The 13,030-nt window shown below is 37.5% G+C and overlaps 1 protein-coding gene across 7 annotated transcripts in view; it reads right to left on the bottom strand.

Moving 5' to 3' along the window:
- MYO16 (myosin XVI) overlaps window positions 1-13,030 on the bottom strand; it is a 329,444-nt gene that overhangs the window by 159,022 nt on the left and 157,392 nt on the right. For all 7 annotated transcript variants that reach the window (XM_085552537.1, XM_085552506.1, XM_085552526.1 and 4 more), the window contains 3 exons: window positions 10,056-10,206; window positions 3,003-3,113; window positions 1,290-1,355 (listed from right to left, as the gene is read on the bottom strand). In XM_085552537.1, the coding sequence (XP_085408663.1) occupies window positions 1,290-1,355; window positions 3,003-3,113; window positions 10,056-10,206 (328 nt within the window). The remainder of the gene's footprint in view (window positions 1-1,289; window positions 1,356-3,002; window positions 3,114-10,055; window positions 10,207-13,030) is intronic.

Here is a 13,030-nt window from a genome sequence, read left to right as displayed (position 1 = left end):
GTTGTTATTGTTTTTATTGATTAATATACGCAATCATTTTTTTCATTGCTTCATCCTGGACTTAAAAATTATTATACAGCCAATATATTTGAATTCTTTTCCTTTGCAGCTCTTTTTTGGTGCACAGCCTCATAGCTTATCTAGAGGAAAATACAGTGACAGGAAAAATACCTACGGCTTATGGATGATTTCCATTTATAGAAACTAAATTTAGACTTCATACTTGGAATCTGTTGCTACTACCATCAGACGTCACAGATCTATTGATACATACAAAGCCTCATGATGCAGCAAGCAGCCACAGATTAATTTGCTTACCAAATTTTGGAGTGATTTATAATCCTTGTAAAACTAAGTAAATATATTTGAATGTATCTAATACAGCAAGGGACCTGAATTCATGGCAATAACAAGAAAATAATGAGTGTGGGATGGGAATTAAAAATGAAAAATCAACAGTCATGCACGCACTGTCTCTGGAATGTCTCAGTGAGGATGAAGCAGAGATCAGCTCAACTATAATTACAGCATTCATACCAATCTACAAAGTCTACTTAATTTAGTGCTGATGTCCACATACTGACATGACAAACTCCATGTAGGTAACTAGTGAGGTAAAGTGAATAAATGAAAAACCAGAAGGCTAAGAGTCCTAGCAAAGAAAAAGAAACTTCTGAAACACTTCTTAAGCAGCTCTGTGCAGCTCACAGTGCACATACACAGGCTCATGTTTTCCCCTATGCTACCTGTGCCCAGTACACACCAGATCTGTGCAACTGCCCCAGAACAGTCTAAGCTCAAACCAAGCACTCTGCATTCCTTGCCTATACAGTGCCTGAACTGAATGGCTTGGTACGGAGCTCAGGCAGCAAGTCTGAGCCTTCCAGCACCTCTCAAGGTTGGGTTGTCATCTTCGCAACTGCAGTTTTAGCAAGCTGTGAACCCAAACAACCATAGCATGAAGCATGGTTGTCTGTTCCTGCAAGTTTGGAAGTGGCAGAAGCCATCAATGTCACATTGTATATCAGGAACCACATTTTAACAATTGCGCATGCTACCACTCATAAAACACTAGCAAGGTGGCTGTTATACAAGTAAGACACTAATAACAAAAATTGTGGTAACATGGAAGAATTTATTTATTTTTTGCTAATTATATAAACTAAGATGCTCCCAACATAAGAAAGAGCATGTATGTCAGTTAATTACAGAGGGAGGGCCTGTTAATTAATTATACAAATCCACTGAATTCTCTCCACACTATAACATTTTAAAGACAGAATGCTTACCATGGTAGAATAGATGGGAAGTTCTTTAAATGGGTTAACAAGCAGCAATTTATCACCAATGTATGTCTGAAGGAAAAAAAAAAAAAAAAACAACATCAAAGGAAGTGAGACATATCACATAATTGCTCTGTTAAGAAATGAATTAATTCTTAAGGATTCCAATGTTTTTCTTCCAGAAAAGACTTTTCACAAAGCATCTTAAATCCAGTTATCAATACATTAAATGTAATTTGAAAATTCTGTGCTTTCAAATTCTTGTTAGGCTGAGATCTAAATTTACAATTTAGATGGCATTAATTATTCTTTTTGTAATAAAACAGTTATTTGTGATGGAAAATTATGCACCAAAAAATGCACTGCATAAATCATTGTTACATTATTTGAAAGTTACTTTGCAACTTGACATTTGTTAAATCACAAGAATGTGACATGGCTGACACATAAACAAGTTCCCCAAGCAAATTCATGGGTTCAATGACAGAAATTAGAAATGCTATATTCATTACACAGAACTGATACATTAAAACAGGTTTCTTGTGGGATAAGAGAGCAATGGATACATATATTAGAACTTACATATGCACATGAATATGCACAAGCATATGAAAAAAAAGAGATATCCTGGCTATATTAAAAGTAAAAGCAAATCATCCACTGATTGCAAAGGTTCTGAGATTTCACTAACTCATGTTTAAAAACTCATATTTGAAAGATATACTTTAGTAGAAGTTTGTAGGTCACCCTCGCTGCTATGCTTCTCACTCCATTTAAGCAGCTGTTGTATCACACTCTTACAATGCAAAAATTTCAGATCTATGTCTCCAAAGAAGTGTGACAGTAAGTTATTATAGGAATAGTCACAATCATGCTGCCTTTTACAAAATGAAATATTTTTATTTTGGGAGAAGGAAAATATTGCCTTCTGTAGAAAATATACTTTTTCTACATCTGAAATGAAGTTGTTTATTTCCTCTCTCCTCAAACTTAACTTCAGAGCTGGGTTTTCTTGTGGAATGGAACTTTATTACACACATAGAAACATTAAAGAAGAAGTCTTTGATGTTAAGGAGAATTTCCGTGTTTCACATTAATGTGCCATTCAACTGTTCAATACATAAGAAATATGTTATGAGTAAGATAGGAACAGAAATAGCAAAGTTTTCAAGTGTGGATTTTTCTACAGAAGTACAACTGCATGCCTCCCATACTTAATATGGCATTGGCTAGAAAACTTGCATTACTATTTTTTTGCTTGGTATCTTCATGATTTAGGATATAAGGAACGATTTATTTGATACAAGAAGAGATCATAAGTAATTAAAACTCCTATGCTTATGTCTTAATTTTTTTCCTATATTTCCAGCAATCATATGCTCTTTTAAATTTAAGTTAGTATAATGTTATAAGATGGAAGGATCTTCCAGCAGTTTAAGAGGGAAAGATTACATGTGCCTATCTACTTTTTTCAGTGCAGATGTTCAGTGAAATAAACACACTGGTTTTATCTTATTTAAGCACTATTTCCACTTTTAATTTCAGGTTTTCCTGTATAAACTCTAGAAATCGCAGGGCTTACACACACATATGTCCTCATCCATTCAAATATTAAGTACTGGTCAGGTCACTGTCCAATAGTTGTAAAAGTAATCCCACAAGTTTAATCTTATTTACTCCTGCTGAAGGCTTACTGATGATAAGTTAATAGTAACTCACATATATCTGATTATTATTGAAACGCTTCTGAATCTCATAAAGTAGGCTGCTGTCTGTTAGCTCACTCAGAGAAGCCAAGTCATCATTTGGAGCTGGAGGCATAAGCTTGATCTAGAAAACACAAGTTACACAGAGAAATAAAGCAAATTCTCAACTAATCATTTTGTACTCTAATGTTCTAACATTAAGTATAAGCTTAGTTCACTAGAATGTATGTACAATGCATTAGACAGTTATATGTCACTCCTTCCATACAATTAAATGATCTTAAGCAAGTATATTGAAAACAATTAGGAATGATAAGGTGAATAACTCCATGAGTCTGAACACAGACCCCTACTTGAGTGCCACTGACTCTCCCTAATCACATACAGATTTCTAGCACAAGAGCAGTTCATTGAACATTTGTGGATGAAGAAATCATCATCATCATAGTATCATAGTCTCGTGCGGGTTGGAAGGGACCTTAGAGATCATCGAGTCCAACCCCCCGGGATTCGAGCCTCCTGTGCAGCAGAGCGGCACTTCTACCACTTGCGCCACAGGGGGGGATTCGAACCCAGGGCCTCCGGTGTTGCAACGCGGCACTCCTACCACTTGCGCCATCGGGGCATACTATAAAAGTAAGTGTGTATATGTAAACTATTCTCTGCCTAATATTTAGCAAATTTCTCACATTACTTCATGTCATAAAGGATTTAAAATTCTATCAGAATTCAGTAGATTAGAAGGAAGTTAATAAAAAGTGTAAATCAATAAGGGGATCAAAACAGATTCAGAAGCAGGTACAGTAGCCAAAACTGGTGAATTAAATAAGCCTTGTACTTCTGAGATGACAAATACAAGCCCCACAAGGTAAAGTAAAAAAAAAATGAAGAATAAATAGCAATCAACAGAATTGAAGACAGAAGAAAAATAGTCAGTGAGGAGGGGAAATTTGATTAAAGCCAAAATAAACACTGATACATCAAGTGGCGTGCTTATAAATTGTGACCTACACTTCTAATTCAGCTTAATTCTTTTCCCTGCGCTAAAGAAATAAATTTTTGAACGTCAAGAGAATACCTAGTAACAGAAAATTCTCATGTGAATGACAACAGAATGATGTGATTTGCTTGTTTTGAGTTTACTAAAATACTCTGCAGTGCCTGTTTTCATTATGGATGATGAAGAAGTTCAGAAGCAGCAAGCAGACCAGGAGATTTTGGGGGGAACACAGAGTGCGCTTCTGGTAAGGATAAGACCCCAATGACTATGGATACTGATGTTCAATATTGACACAATTAGATCCTAAACTACTGAGTTCACACAGTCCAATCAAATTATTTCTCCTGCCAATAGTAGTATTGAATATCAGCATCAAAATATTCACTTGATGGTGATTGCTTACTCTTTGCTTTTCCCAGGAAGAGACAAATGATGAACAGATATCACAACCACAGAACTATTTGCTCATCTTGATTCACTCACCCATTCCATCTTTACTTCTGAATAATGAGACGCCAGCTTAATCATACAACCAAAGTAAAGAACGTATAAACAACATGTATGAAGCCATCTTTCCTCTGTGAGGAGCAGTATCTATAGCAGCAGTCGTGACCTCCAGCTCCTGTAGTGCTCCATAGCCCCGCAGCACTTTTCATCTATGCAGGGCACACTTCTTCTCTTTCCTTTACTTCAAGAGCTATGGCTACGAGTGCATTCTTTTAATAGCTCTGTGCTGGATATTTTCATTACAATACTGGAGACTTTGGCAAGTATGAATATTAGCAGAGGATTTCTAAATGTTTTTACCATTCATCCACTGAAACATGAAAGGCGAATATCTAATCTTTGTTCCATCTGCAACAGATGTTGAACTAAGCAAACTAGCAACCCACAAAAAAATGTAAGGAAAATGTACATTAGAACAGCAGCTCTAAAAAAGAGCCTGAAAAGATCAAACAAAGACTTATTTTCCCCCTTTCCAACTTTTCAATCAGTATTAATCTTATAGCCCTAGATTTTCAATAAAAGACTAAGCAGCAAGGTTGCTAGCACCATCAGGAAAAAAAAAAGAGGGTATTTATTTGGGTTCTTTAAAATGATCCAAACAAGCTTAAGACAAAGATTATTTAGAAACAGAGAGACAGCAATTCTTCACTCTTTTAATTCTACCAAATAATTTTAGCTAAGGGTTTGCAGAAGTGTTGAGCTTTCAGTACCATCATACTTTATAAAACAGATACCTAAACGTGAACTTTATTCTTGACTGGCTTCTATGCCCAATTGTAATTTTAAGAGTCAGTATTATACCAGCTGCATAGATGAACAACAAGGCCCAATTACACACCTTAATGATGCTTTCTATTTCCTGCTTTCCCCCATAAAATTATGGAAAAAATAACTCTCATTTCATTAATCCAGAAAGCAATAAATGTATAATATAAAAAAGAAAGTAGCTCAAGGATGTAATTTCACAGATTTAGCTGATGTAATGATTATTTTTACAAATACATTTAATATTTATTTAACATGTAAACTGAAATAGGCCAACTAAAAATTTAACAGCCCTCATTTCCCTGGCTCAATCTTTTTCAGATGAGATCTACACTGAAATGGTTACTCAAAATGATACCAATACTATACTTCATTTTTAGATCTATTTGGGAAAAGACAACTTTCTTCTTGCAGCATTTGTACTATCAAAGCTTAGAGAGAAGAATACGAGTTTTGAGCAAGCCACACATAAACAGCTGGAGTCCACAGGTTGCCTGCTATATCTTTGTCATTTGGCCTGCTTATTCTATAGATGTATTCCTCATCCCACTAAAGTGAATGTAGATTTCAGTGCTGGGGCTGATACTCTTTAATTTCTTCATCAGTGACACTGACAGTGGGGTCAAGTGCACTTTCAGCAAGTTTGCTGATGACACTGTGAGGTGCTGACTACACACCAGAGGGACAGGATACCATCCAGAGGAGCCTAGGCAAGTTTTGTCACTGGGCCCAAGAGAATCTCATGAGGTTCAACAAATCCAAGTGCAATGTCTTGCTCCTGGGACAAGGCAACCCTCACCAACAATACAAGCAGAGAGATGAAAGGACTGAATGCAGCCCTGCCAAAAAAAAAAAACCAAACTGGGGGGACAGGTAGATGAGAAGCTGAACATGAACCAGAAATGTGCCCTCACAACCCAGAAAGCCACCATAGCCTGCATCAAAAGAAATGTGGCCAGCAGGTCAAGAGAGGTGATCCTGCCCTTCTCCTCTGTGCTGCTGAGGTCTCACCTGGAGTACAGTGTCCAGATGCAGAGCCCTCGGTACAGGAAAGACATAGACATGTTGAAGAACATCCAGAGGCAAACCACAAAAATTATCCAAGTGGTCAAATACCAGTCCTTGAAGTACAGGCTAAGAGAGCTGGGGCTGTTCAGCCTGGAGAAAAAAAGGTTCTGAGGTGACCTTATAGTGGCCTTTCAATAGCTAAAGGAGAGCTACAGAAAAGAAGGGGGCAGATTCTTTAGCAGGGTCTGTGGAGACAGAACAAGGGGAAAAGGTTTCAATTTAAAGAGGGTAGATTTAAGTTAGATACAAGGAGAAAGTTTTTTACAGTGAGGGCGGTAGTGAGGCACTGCAATAGGCTGCCCAGAGGGGTTGGTGGATACACCATCACTGGTGACTTTCAAGATGAGCCTGGATAAGACTATGGGAAGTCTGATATAGCTGTGGATATTCCTGTTCATTACAGGGAAGTTGAACTAGTTGGCCTTTAAGGGTCCCTTTCAACTCTAAAGATTCTATGATTCTTCTGTCACATAGCAGAAAATAGCAATTCTTCCTTTTTTAATTTTTTTTTCTCCTATTACCATGGCAGTTGGATGTAAGACTGGATGGAAAGAATTAATTACCTTTGGCATTTTGATGACGTACCTTGGGACAGAACAAAATTAACAAAAGAGTAGCAAAATCCCTTTAGAGCTTCTTTAGAGAGACAGCAGATGAATGACAGAATCCTATGTCCTCCTTTTACCAATATGCTCACCGAGTTTGCAGAAACCAAATCAACACAGCTCTTAAATATGCTCCCTTGAGTCCTATCAAGACACAGAAATCCTGTGCTGTAGAGTATGTTTCACTCAATCAACCTTCTGAAGTTCTCATTTCATATAAAGATCAAATCTCTGCTAGGCTAGAAACAATTGCCTTTATTTGTAAATAAAAAAGAGGGCTGGATAACAGCATTAGCCTGAGGTTTTTTCTGTAAAATTAACACACTTCCTTCTTGGTCCATTCCAGCGAGCACATGGTCAGATAACGCACAGATATCATTCAGGTACACTGTCAACATTCTTTGCCAGTAGGCTGTTTGGATACAGACCCGTCTTCTAAGGGAGAAGAGTTTTGTCTTGTGGAAGATCGATGTGACACATCTCATGTTGCTCTAGGTGAGAGAACAGGCTTGTGCTTCTTTTATTTCACAATATAGGTATCAGCCAAAGATGCTGACTCTACAGGTTATTTAGAAATGTAAAGCACTCAGTTAAGCTCCTTTAAAAAAATAAAATAATAATAATTTAAAAAAAACAAACAAACAAACAAAAAAAACTGGGAGAAGTAGACTTGTTTAGCTTACATAAGAGAACTAAAACTAAAAGAAGGAAGATTTAGGTTAGATGTTAAGCAGAAATTTTTTACATTGAGAGTGGTGAGGTGCTGGCACAGCTGCCCAGAGAAGCTGTAGTGCCCTATCCCTGGAGGTTCTCAAGGCCAGGTTGGATGGGGCCCTGGGCAGCTGAGATGGTGGGGCACAGCCCTGCCCATGGTAGGGAGTTGGAACTAGATGATCTTTAAGGTTCTTGCCATGAACCTATGATTCTATTAATAATACATAAACAAGAACTATAAGGCAGAGATAAAATATTTTAAGGGATCTAATTTAGAAAAAGATGAGATGTAATCTATCCTTCTTTGCTGAATGAGTACAACTAGAAAAAATATCCTTACAGCTAAGAGAAGAAATTGCTAGCTAGACTAAAATTCTGGAAATTATTCATACTGCTTTCTTTGTTTGGCAACACAGACTTTGAAATTACATATGATCAAAGAACAGCTTCTACCTTGGAAAAAGCAAAAGCTAACGCAATCCAAGAAAGACCTAAAATGCTGTATAAATGTGGTCATTTGATCACCATCTCATTTACTTAATGCAATAAAAATCTTGCTTTGTGAGAAATAATATTTTGTTAAGGTTCTTTTTCATTATTTTTGCAATTAAAAATACCTGAGGCTACATATAAATCTGAGCTGTTAGTCTTCTCAAAGCCAAAAAAGTTATGGCCTTTCTCTATTAAAAATGCATATTTCAGATGTAATAAGATGAAATTTTTCTCTCTGATTCTCCAATAAAGGCCTAATTTGCATGCCATATTGCCCAAGAATGTATGATATTTCTGACACAAAGCATTGGAAATACCATGCTGATCTATTTCAATAATATATGAACATAAAATCCAAGCAGTGACTCCACATATTCTACTGAAAAATTAAACAGAACATGATTACTTTGAACACAGTTTGTAATGCAACTGGTAAGAATAAAAGATACTGAAACTCAATTAGTATACCTAAGAGGGAGGGGTATTGGGAAGGGATTGTTCAAAGCTTTCCTTTGACATCACCACTAAAGAAAAATTTTAGTTTCAAGTTCTGCTGTCATGTCTTTTAAACTGACCTACTGTGGAAAGTGGCACAGAAGTACTGATAGACAGGAGTAATGTCTTAAGACCTGCACTGGGACTCAGAAGTGATTCTAAACATCATGGTGCAGGGGTAAGCTATCAGCATGGAAACCTCTGGTTGCCCTTTCTAACCCTGAGGATCAGCTGCTTCTCTGATCAGTTTCTGCATAGGTTTCAACATAAAGGTAAAGTCTAGCCTAGAGACATTGAAAACTTGAATAATTTTAGCAAGGTCTGCAGAAAAACAGTGTCAAAGAAAAGCAACTAAGTATATTCTTGTCCAGCTTCTATTGAACATACAAGAGGAAATATCAGTTTCAGCAAGAGTCAGTTAAGCACCTCCCTCTCTTTCTGTGCAACTGTAATAAGGCTCTTACTAAAGCAGTTGGAAGCATTTCTACCATTTCTTCTCTGTTGGATTGACTGTGTTTTGTAACAGGAGTGCACAGTCAGCAAGGCCACAATTGGTATGAAATGAAAACAAGATGTAAGCCAAGTGTAAAACGCTCTGTGGTATCTTGCAGTGGAAGAGACTGAATAGGGTATTGCACGCTCCATGGGATTCCAAAGCCGAGCACTTTCAGAGACAGACTCATAGGACTGACATATGATTGATCTCATATGATTAACACTACATTCCTTTGAAACATATTCAAGAAGCACAGGAATACAAACGCTTCTGCCAAGGCAAGCATAGTTACTATAAACTGAACATGGTTTAAATGAAATCAGCATTCTGCTCCTTTGTTATGCTTCAAATGCACAGCAAGTGACTTTAACAGGAAACCCTTCCTTCCAGCTCCCAGTTCTAAGTAGTTTTTTTTGTTGTTTTTGTTTTTTTGCATACATACAACAAAATATAAAGTGTTCCCCAAAAATAATACTTAGGTCCTAAATATTTAAAGTTAGGACAAGCCAGTGGCTGAAAATCCAGCAATTCTTATTTCTGAATTAGTCGCAATATTCCCCAGACATTGTCTTTTGGTTTTTCAGTCTCACAAGTTGTGCTTTTTCCCTTCGTTAACCCAAGGTGGAGACTGAAAAACACTTTGAGCTGCACTAAGACTTGTCCCTCCACTCCTGACAACCACCCATAGGGCCTGAGCAGCTCAGAGCCACTGAGCCACCATCCAGGAGCTGGCAGTGCTGGTGCCTTTGCAGAGAGAAAGCTCCTTGCAGGGCCAAACTGTGATCAAGGAGTCAAGGAAACACAGTGCAAATCATGTTGCTTTGCGGTGAGGGGATAAGAAATTACCACCTTCTCCAGCTCCATTAGATGTACAATTACCATGCCTAAGCAACAGAAATATTTCAGGAATTTGTATGGAATTACCTGTTCAAGTTTGGCTGTGCTGTTCATCATGACGTTTTCAGATGCACTGTCTTGAGACTGCTGCTTACACAAACCTTTAGCTGCATCCTTGAACATGGTGTCTTTCTCCAGCAAACTGTCTTGCTTGGCAATCGGTAAAGCCAGGGGATTGCTACGAAGAGAATCAATAAAGCAATTAGACTCCTGTTGAAGATGTCAAATAAACAAAGGATTGACCAATGTAGGTGGCACAAACACAGAACTAAGGTACAATTTAAGGCTGAGACACTAGCATTAGTTCAAGTACAAAAATAGAAACTGGTAATAAACTGTTCACGAGGGTGGGTCTGTTCCTAAAGACACCACGCAAAACACTTTGATTTAAAATTCACCTTTATGCAGATCCATTTTGAAGCAGAACTATGCAAACCAAACAGAATATGCATGAGCCTCTACTTGACAGCACTAGGCTGGCAAATCAATAGGCAATTTGAAAGCTGAATTGAAAATGCACAATTAATGTATGTAACACTGTTTTGAAAATTAATGTGTTAAAAAATAATTCAATACAGATATTGCCATTGCAGTTAAAAAGCAAAACCAATAAAACACAATTTGTAGCTTTTCATAATTAGACAATGCCCAAGCTACATTTTATGAATAAAAGCTGTGTTGTATTTGTGATATACTCAAAAACAAACAAGCAAAAGACAAAAAAACAAATGGACTCCTGAAATCACTGCCAGTACATCCAATACACTTTATTCACATGCAAATGTAAGCATATTTTTACATGCATGGAGATATTTTCCCTACTGATACATCAGACCATACCATAGTTTTGAAAAACAATGTCAAAACCTTGGAAGATTTTGGCAGTGTTTTACTTCCAGAGGAGTTAGCAAGGAATCAGTCCCAGAAGTTAAGAGCACAAACACTGTACAAAACAATAGCTCAGCCTCTTATAGTGCAAAGGAGACAATTTCAAGGAGTATACAGCAGGCCCTTGCCAAAATGTGTATGCAGTTTATTTTAAAAGTAGATGTGGAGCCGATGTGGGAATAGTGCATTCCACTATAGGATATTCTGATTCAGACAATTTAATGCAAAATGCCAAGAAGAACACCAGTGAAAATAAACGTTTCTATTTACTGCTTTGATTCACGTAAGATAATTTGGCTGTAAATCTGGTCACCAGTTGGGACAGACAAAAGATCCAAGAGCCAAATGTTTTACCTTCTCCCTTGCTTTTGAGCCATTATCTAACTCTTTTTATGTAGAAGAGCTGCTCTGAAAGTAATGTCTTCTATTTATTTCACTGGCCCATAATGCCAGAGGCAGATGTTGCTGGGATGGCAGTAGAGGTTGAAGCTTCCTACCAATATTCCATTATATTTTGTTGCCATGTGACAGATGCCAGCAGAAGGACAGTGTGACAGAATGGTGTCTGACATGAAAGTGTGTACAAAGGAAAGGAAGATCATTCAGTTTCTTCCATGTGAAATAAACAGCACCCTTTGACATTCATCAACTCTTGCTGAATATTACTGGAGACCAAACAGTGGATGTGAACAAAGTGATGCTGTGGGTGGTGCATCTCAGCAGTGATGATAATGATGTGAAAGACAGCCACGTTCTGGACAGCAAGGCACAGCTGTTGCATAATGAAGAGCATCTTGATCAGCTCATCCATACAGATTGGCAGACTGCAACCAGGGAATTCTGTACACAGCTGAATATCCACTTCAATGTGTTGGAAACGATGGTGGCTATGTTGGAATATTGCAAAGTTTGCTCCAGTTGGCTCCCATGAATGCTCACACAGGAACAAAAGGAACACTGTATGCAAGTTTGTCAGGACCTGTTGAACCACTAGCAGACTAAAGGTGTTAGTTTCACCGACTGCATCACTAGCAGTGATGAGATATGGTGTCACCGCTATGAGACAGCATCAAAATGGCAGTCCACGGAGTCATGATATGTGAGTTCCCCATCAAAGAAGAAATTCAAGATGCAGCCCAAAGTGAGTTAAGCGATATATGTTGTCTTTTGGGATACGAAACGGGTGACCCTTCTTGATTTTCTGGAACCTGAACAAATTATCAATTCTGATCACTAGATCGTAAAGCTGACTAAGCTGAAGGCTTGAACTCCTACATTCAGGACAGAGAAGTAGGCAACTTTTCTCTTGCAACATGATAACACCAGGCACCATAGCAGCAGAAGACTGTGGAGCACATTGCCAGACTTGGCTGGACTGTCCTACCACACCTACCACATAGTCTGGATGTGGTACCTTCAGTCTTCTATCAATTCAGGCCTGAACTGATGAAAGATGGACTATGTAGATCAATTAAATAAATTGCATAGATTTTTGTGTACGCACAATTTTATCTTTTTCTGTTTAATTTTTCCACTTCTATGCTAACTTTATAATATACGTTAGAATTATTGCTTTTAAAGATTATCCATAAACTTGTCACTTTACCCATAAACTCTTCAGGTGGTACTAAAGGGACATACATTGTAAAGGACAGTAAAATGGGCAAGAAAATAAATACCTACTGTTTCCACAGACGCATTTTTTAACTTAAGAGGGGAATACACCATGACTTAAACAGAAGTGCTCCATGTCTTGATGAAAAGAGTATCTTTTAAGATACGTGCATCCATGCAAAGCACTTCAAATGATGGAAATGCAGGCATGTTACTCAAATCACAACAAAAAGGTGAAGGATTAGAAGACAGAAAAAGTAGATTAAAAATAATTTCAACTATTCATTGTGGCTCAGGTTCAAGAAGATATTGTGAAGAATAAAACAAACAGAAAGAAAACGTTTCCAGAAAACAGTGACTATTTAGAAAAACATTTCTATGAACTTTTATGTCTATTTATATCGGTCACAAGATGAGGTGAAGAAATGCTACTGAAAATTCAACTACAGGACAGTGCTATCAATGCTATCTTAATGTAGGAAAGTGGACTGCCATAAACT

Source organism: Coturnix japonica, chromosome 1 (assembly GCF_054131305.1).
Source record: "Coturnix japonica strain WE chromosome 1, WE-NBRP24, whole genome shotgun sequence".
Lineage (NCBI taxonomy): Eukaryota > Metazoa > Chordata > Aves > Galliformes > Phasianidae > Coturnix > Coturnix japonica.
This window is presented reverse-complemented; position numbering and strand designations above follow the sequence as displayed.